Below are 8,511 nucleotides of genomic sequence, written 5' to 3' on the forward strand. Positions count from 1 at the left end.
CATAATTCAAAAAGAGACATGTACCACAATGTTCACTGCAGCACTATTTACAATAGCCAGGACATGGAACCGATCTAAGTGTCCATTGACAGATGAATGGATAAAGAAGATGTGGCACATATATACAATGGAATATTACTCAGCCATAAAAAGAAACGAAATTGAGTTATTTGTAGTGAGGTGGATGGACCTAGAGTCTGTCATACAGAGGGAAGTAAGTCAGAAAGAGAAAAACAAATACCATATGCTAACGCATATATATGGAATCTAAAAAGAAAAAAAAATGGTACTGATAAACCTAGTGGCAAGGCATAGAGGTAGGCATAGAGAATGGACTTGACATGGGGTGGGAGGGCGAAGCTGGCGCGAAGTGAGAGTAGCATTGACGTATATACACTACCGAATGTAAAATAGTTGGCTGGTGGGAAGCAGCAGCATAGCACAGGGAGATCGGCTCGGTACTTTGCGATGACGTAGAGGGGTGGGATAGGGAGGATGGGAGGGAGGCTCAAGAGGGAGGGGACATGGGGACATGTGTATGCATATGGCTGATTCGCTTTGTTGTGCAATAGAAACTAACACGGTATTGTGACGCAATTATACTCCAATAAAGATCTATTTAAAAAAAAATGGATAATCAACAAGGACCTGCTGTATAGCACAGGGAACTCTGCTCAATATTATGTAACAACCTAAATGGGAAAAGAATTTGAAAAAGAATAGATACATGTATATGTATAACTGAATCACTTTGCTGTACACCTGAAACTAACACAGCATTGCTAATCAATTATACTCCAATATAAAATAAAAAGTTTAAAAAAATAGAGGCTGAATTTCAATTCCGCATAAAGGAAATTTTGTGTTGACTAGAAGATAAGATGCTTGGGCGTTTTTCAAATGTATTAGAAGACAAGAAAGTAACAAAGTTAGTCAACAGAAGGAGAAAAAATGTAAAGGTAAAAAATGTGTTATCTAAATGGGTCTCTTTCTTAACGAGAAAAAAATTAAGGAAATATAAAAAATAAATTAGGAAATGTGGAGGAGTAAAATTATGGGGATATAAATTTACCATAAAATATATTAATATGTCCAAGTTCAAATTGTGGTGAGCTGGACTCTTCCTATCTCAAGTTTGACAAAAGTGCCAACACAACAGAATCAAATAATGAGATGGGGTCAGTCAGAGGCTAGGCAGCCCAGGCACAGAAACTGGTTTTAACCACACAGGCTAGTTGGGTTTTATCAACAGGATGCTGCAAAGGCCCACAACAAAACCAGACTGAACCAGCTAGATCCTAGATAGAGGGCAAAATAGGCTAAAGGTCACTGCTTTCCTGAACTTGATTTATCTCTGTGTTTGTTTCAAAAGTACCTGGTGTTCGGCAGAGATGTTTTGCAGCTGTACTTTGAGAGATATACAACGGTCAACCGCCCCGAACTGGCTCTGACTTGACCACAGGAACACACCTACGTAGATGAAACCTGGAGGTGTCAGGGAATGCGCTTTGCTTCATCACCATGCTTAGATCTCCGCCCTCAGGGGGGATTTGTACTCTGCTGGCACAACTTGTGCCGTGTGCAAAGGACCATGGAAGACTGCGCATGCCTGGCTGCCCCTGGAAGTCTCCGCCCCCTTCCTCTAGCCCTGATGACCTCTCTGCTTCCTAACCCTTAAAATTCCCTTACTGCCCTCCCTTCTGGGAGAAGATGCCTTTAGAGCTCGAGCTCCCCTTCTCCATTCTCTGGCCATTGAGTAAAAGCCTGTCTTGCTTGCACCAAACAGTTTCATCATTGGCAGCACAAACCTGAGCCGGAAAGAGCTCCCTGACCCAGCCAGGGGGACTTCGGTTCAGCCGGGGCCCCAAGAGGGGGGCGCCTCACATCTCATTTGGTAACAAGATCACCTTATGTCGAGCTTACCATTTTTTCAAATCAGTTTCCTGGCTCCTTGCCCCCGTAGTCAGAGAGAGGATGTGAAAAGTGGTCAGAGGGGAGACAGGGGGAGAATTTGTGAGTATATTTCTTTGCATCAAATTGTTGCGATTCTGTGAATCCCCACTCTCCCAAAGGGGATGAAGTTTGGGGATGTTACTTCCTTCAACTCAGCCTAGTGGGGAGGAGGATGGGTGAGTCTAAGCATGTTTCCTCAAGTTTACTGACACGAGCACCGGTGCCTGACTTGCTCCTGAGAAAGCTAAACCTGCATGGGCTGGCCTCCAGTTGACTAGATTAGCCATTAATATCAGAAGAAAAGGCACTTCATGTTATGTGTTCGTTATGGCTCAGATGCCGTCCAATAGCGCCACCTAAAGGGGTGGAGAGCTCACAGCAGCAAGAACCTGGAGGTGAAGGCAAAATTCTTAGAAGGAAAGATGGGAGTCACAAGTGGCTACCTAGAAACAGCTGCCTCTATCCTGGTCTGCAGAATTCCCCAGCAAGGGAATCTCAGAAATCTCTAAGAAGTTAAAACCCACGAAAAGGACTAATGAGAAAAGGAGTCAGGTGTGTGTGTGTGGAGAGGGGTGAGGAGTTGTTTTCCTATGAAGACTGAGATATTTGAATAATGCCTTGGTTGGAGTAGACATTCTAGTTTCTGAATTGAGGTTTGCATTTCAACATGACCCAAGGACCACCAATTACTTAAGAGTGGGCTAAAAAGCCATAGAATTTTCTAACTTTCCGTGCAAGGGCGGGGAAAGATTACTCAGCCACATAGAATATATTGGGGCAATGGGAGATGAAAAATAAAGGCGTGGGGTTTTTTTGTTTGTTTGTTTTAATTTTTATTGGAGTAAAGTTGATTTACAATGTTGTGTTAGTCTCAGGTGTACAGCAAAGTGAATCAGTTATATATATACATATATCCACTCTTTTTTAGATTCTTTTTCTATATAGGTCATTACAGAGTATTGAGTAAACTTCCCTGTGCTACACAGTAGGTCCTTATTAGTTATCTATTTTATATATAGTAGTGTGTATATGTCAATCCCAATTTCCCAATTTATCCCTCCCCCTCCCCCCCCATAAGTTTGTTTTCTATATCTGTATCTATTTCTGTTTTGTAAAGATGTGTTTTGACCGATGACTCTGAAGGGATAGTTACAGATGTAACCAATAACCATTTAGGGGAAAAAAAGGCTTGCACCAAAAATAAAGTTAAAAATACAAGCACAGTGAAATAACAGGTCACTTTACACAAAAAGTAAAACGAGGCTCAAGGAGGGCTCAAATTGTTCAAGACTGCATGACTCGTAAGTAGCAGACCTGAGGTTTCAACTCAACTCTCCAGCTCCTGTGTTTTTAATACCTAGGCAACATTTCCTCTGCTGCTTCCCCTCTAAGAATAGGATTGTGCTCCTCAAGGTCTGTTCCCTGCTATGGTTTACAGGGATGATTCACACTTGCCATAGCTCTGAAAGATTATTTTTGAATTTAAAAAGCTGGTGAGATGGCTCTGAACAATGGAATATAGCCCAAGGCTGCAATTTTGTTTTATGCATTACAGCATTTTAAAGCCACTAGTGTGCCCTGTTCTGTAAGATGGAAATAATATATCAGTAGAAGCTAAGTGAAAGAGAACAAGCTGGTCTCCAGGTGGCAGACAGTATATGAAGTCAACAAAAGGAACACTTCCTGTGGTCTATTAATAATTCAAAGGCCTCCCCCACTCTCCTCAAGCCTCCTCCACTCTCCAACTCCTTTTCCTTCTTTTCTTCCTATTTCATCTTCTTTCCAAATAAATAGCCTCAGCTGACTGGCCACACAGGTAATCAGAGCACAATGCAATTAATGACTGTTTACGAGATTCTTGCTACTATCTTATTTTTACCCTTTATAGTGTTTGGCCTTTAAAATCAAGTGAACATGGAGACTTTTTTTTTTTTTTTTTTGGGCTGTCTTTCTCTTTGACATATGGTATTTATGCCTTTAAAACTTTTTTGTTTTCATTCCAGAGCATTTTACTGATGAGATTTATCAAAATGCAACTGCAGATCAGCCATTGATTGTCTGAACACAAGGTGCTATTAGGAAAATGATCATGACAAGAAAACAATAACAAAGAGCGGCTTTAAAAAAAGCCAGACCGGGCTTCCCTGGTGGCGCAGTGGTTGAGAATCTGCCTGCCAATGCAGGGCACACGGGTTCGAGCCCTGGTCTGGGAAGATCCCACATGCCACGGAGCAACTGGGCCCGTGAGCCACAATTACTGAGCCTGCGCGTCTGGAGCCTGTGCTCCGCAACAAGAGAGGCCGCGATAGTGAGAGGCCCGCGCACTGCGATGAAGAGTGGCCCCCGCTCGCCGCAACTAGAGGAAGCCCTCGCACAGAAACGAAGACCCAACACAGACAAATAAATAAATAATAATTAAAGGTGCTAATAATTAAAAAAAAAAAAAAGCCAGACCCTTAGCTGTTTTTAGGAGGGGTTATATTTTTTACCCCCAGAAATAATTCATCAAAGTCTGTCGCCCTGAATAAAATTAGAGTTTTCTTTTAGCTTTGGTAATAGGCAATTCGTGGAAAAACAATGCTCAGAAACATTTGGTAAAAAATATATATATATATTTTTACTCACAGAAAGCAGAGTTTACGATTTTATTTCTAGTGGAGGAATGGGACCCAGGAATCAGATATGCGTCTGCCCACAAAGCTGCAGTTCCCCTCCCCCAGTACATGGGGACCATTACGATAGGTACAAAGTATTAAATATTTTCAACATGATATTATTTGATTAAAATATAGTCATAGTCTCACCCCTCTCTTCAAGCATAGGTATCGATCAGACTTCAAAGCATATGCTGAAGCAAAACATAGTAAGAAGAGCCATGCATGAGGGAATTTTTCTCATTCATTTCTTACTATTTTCTTTCTGTGTATTTCCTTTATTTGCGTAACGTCTAGTCCCACTGAACTGTTATAAGCTTATTCGTTTTGCAGCAACATGGTCAAGCTTTGGTATATCTTGCTAGTGGTTGTCTTATTAAGGATTTTAGTTTACTATATGATGCAGATGGTGGTCTGTAGGTGAGCCTGCTGACCTCTGCCACAGCCAGCTGTGACAATGTTTGTGCCAGGCTGCCGCTGAGGCCACCTTTAGACCTGCCGTAGCGAGGACCTTGAGACCGGACTTGTAGCCCTGGCCTCTCTTCCAGGCTACCTTCCAGACTGCCTGTCTCTGCCAATTCACTGTGACTAAATCTGACCTCCCTTCAAATTGGCTCTCTTCCTAATTTCTATAATTTTTAGAGGCAGTGAAAAGAGTAGAAATGAGGTGAAAATGGGGTTGAATACAAACTCAACATTTGCTGTTTGATTTGGAGCCAGTGTTATTTTCCCTGAGGCTTATTTTCCTCCTCTGTAAAATGTCAGTAAAAAAGAACGGAGGATTGTGAGCACTTAACAGGTTAACATTTCTGAGTGCCTATCCCAGTGCCTGGGACAACACAGATGCTAAATAATCACTCACTTCCTCCCCTTTCCCTCTCTGGCAATGACACTGCCATTGCCTACAGTGTCCAGGTTGGACTTGTTGAGAGCAGTTTTTCTCCTTCCCTCTCCTTTACCCTTAATTAAAGCCAACTGCCAAGTCATTGGATATTAGAACTAGCAAGAACCTTAGAAATTATAGCCATCTGATTTATTGACAATACATAGAGACATAGGTCACCAATTCTCCTAGCAATTTGACTCCCATGTCAATTTCAGTAACAATCATTTGGTGATGAAATTTGTTACTTGATACTTGGCGATTATATTCAACAAAAAAGAATCAACCAACTATACTTAGTTTAGTAATGATGGGCAAACACAGCTTCTGACTCACAAGTCAAACTTTTTTTTGTGGCCGCGCTGTGCAGCTTGTTGGATCTTATTTCCCTGACTGGGGATTGAACTCGGGCCCTCGGCAGTGAAAGTGCCGAGTCCTAACCACTGGACCGCCAGGAAATTCCCAAACTCTATTTTCTTAAATGCTGTCCTATGGCTCTTTATGACTCAGTTTCTTTGGCAGAATTTTCCCTGCCCCTGGTATGTCCCTTCCCTCTTTGCCATTCACTGAGGAGAGGAATACATCTCAGAGGCAACTGGAGGAGAAAAGGATCATAGAAAAAAACAACAGGAAAAAAAGATAATTCCAAAGGAAATAATATCAATTTTGAAAAGCCTAAAAGTTGACTAATCAATTACAATAATACATATAGCCTCAAAACTATTTACACCATGTTTTATATATGCTAGGGCATGAGTTTGTTTGTATTTTGTCAAGTGGTTTATAGTAGAAAATCCTAAGGGATTCACTCTACCAAGCAAAATAAGAACTAGATATGTTCATGTGTTTGTTCTTTATAACACAACTATTCTTCCTTTCCTATTCCATGCTAAACACCCATCACAACCCAAACCTCCTGTTTGATACCTTTATCCTCTTCTCCCTCCCATGTTCTATGCACAAGAAAAAAATAAATTATCCATAGTCAGTGCATAGTATACGCAAAGACAAGAAAAACATAAATCACGTGAAGTGTTAAGGTGTAAATAATTACATATTTTAAAAAGTCAAGAGTCTATTTCTTTGATTTTCATAACTACTGAATATACATATCATCCAGAGTTTTCTCAGTAATAAAACTAGAGCCAGAAAAGAAAAAAAGACCCTAGATCTAGTGAGATCCTTATTATACTGACATCTACGATTTGGAAGGGCAACGTGGAAAGTTTCAGAAAGAGCTGACCTTCAGACTTGAATGTTTTGCTCCCCAGTCCAATGCACTGACTGGATTCCGTGAGGGGCAAACAAGTGGGGGAAAAGACCCACCACCATCTAGGATTCTAGCGGGTTACCTCTGAAATGCGAAGGCATGCTGCTCACAGAACAGGATGGTGGCCACAAGGACTCCAAAGCTATAAAGCTTCATCCCCACAGCGATTTGCTATAAAACAAAACTCTCTGAAGAGAAGGGTCCAGATAGCTGATTACTTAAGAGCCTTCTTTACACACTGGTTAAAATATAATGGCATGTTCCCTGTCGTTTCCGTGCTCAATCGACTCGCTTCCATTCCCACCCTCAAAAAGAAAGTATGATGAGAGTTGTTATTCTCATTGTAGACTATCTAGAAAATATTTAACTCTTCAGGGAAGATGAAGCCAAGAATAAAAGGATAGTAATACAGTGGAAACGTGTCTTGTTTGTTGAAGAACCATAGCCACAGTGTATTGACCCATGGATCTCAGCCCATGCTGAGGAAGGTCTCCTGTGGAGTACTAACTCATTAGGTCTTCCCTTGCTTTCCTCTTTTTCAACATTTTCAACTTAGATGAAGACATAAAAGGTGAGTTTTTCAAATTTATGGCTGAGAAGGAGAGCTTATGTGGAGGATTATAGGATCTCCATTCAAAGAGAGTTTTCCTTGTCCATGTGGAATGATGGGTCCACCCCTAAAAGAATAGGAATGCTATGTGTGGGGAGCTCTTTTGAGAAGTAAAAAAATCAGGTAGCTGTGAATCATGTTTATTTAGGGAAGGTCACCATAACAGCCATAACACCATAACAGTCTAAATCAAAGCCCACCACACGTCATTCTGAAGGTAGCACCATATAACATTTTGTCTGGTGTGAGGCCACATCTAACCTCTGTTAAGTGGAGGGACCCTGGTCCCCTCCCTACATTCCCACTGGTAAGTGCATTTGAATGCCCTTGAGGTCAGGGCAGGCAAATGTGCAAAATAAATCATCCTCCCTTCAGTGGACTTCTGAGAAGGAAAGGGTTGAGAGTTCAAACCTCTCTCTGGGATTCAAAGGTATTGAAACATATTTAAGGGATCGAGGTGACCACCGCCACTGAAACTACTGGGTTGGCCAGAAAGCTTGTTCATGTTTTTCCATTCCATAACACCTTATGGAAAAACCCGAAAGAGCTTTCTGGCCAACCCAATACATTTTATATAAGAAAGAAGGAGACAAAGAAAATACATGCGTTTCTGCTTGTTTGTGGAGAAAGAAACACAGGAAAGACAGACCAGAAATCAATGAGATAGGTTTCCTCCAGCAGGTGAGTGAAAAACAGTGGGAATAAGAAGAGGGTAGAAGAGGGAATAAGAACCGGGTAGAAGAGATGGGGGGAGGGACATTTCTTCGAGTAAAACTTTTTGAATACCTCTGAATTTTAGAACCATGTTAATTTTTCACATACTCAAAACAAGCAGTCAAGTAAATAAAATGAATACAAACCAAACCAAATGAATGTAATTTTGTTTCAAATAAATAACATAACCACACTGAAGTGGAGAGGGGGAAAAACTAACCAAAGTGAACTTTTTTAACACAAAAAGTAACTTTAAAATAACTTTAAAATTACAAAAAGTAATTTTAAAGTAACAGTTAAAATTTATTGACAAACTTTATTAGCTTTTGTGCTCTCTATTTTGTATCCTATGGTTTTCCCTCTGGATTTAAAATCATTTCTTCTTGCTGAAGCAATCTTTTAAAGGCTCCTTCAGTTAAGATCCAAC

The 8,511-nt window shown here is 40.8% G+C and overlaps 1 protein-coding gene across 1 annotated transcript in view; it reads right to left on the reverse strand.

Moving 5' to 3' along the window:
* The window catches only part of CPB2 (carboxypeptidase B2), a 46,798-nt gene extending 39,694 nt beyond the window's left edge, over positions 1–7,104 (reverse strand). Inside the window, exon 1 of the mRNA XM_082435399.1 lies at positions 6,843–7,104. Within this exon, the coding sequence (XP_082291525.1) occupies positions 6,843–6,916 (74 nt within the window). The 5' untranslated portion in view covers positions 6,917–7,104. The remainder of the gene's footprint in view (positions 1–6,842) is intronic.
* Positions 7,105–8,511: the final 1,407 nt, after the last annotated feature.

Source organism: Balaenoptera physalus, assembly GCF_965194825.1.
Source record: "Balaenoptera physalus genome assembly, chromosome: 18".
Lineage (NCBI taxonomy): Eukaryota > Metazoa > Chordata > Mammalia > Artiodactyla > Balaenopteridae > Balaenoptera > Balaenoptera physalus.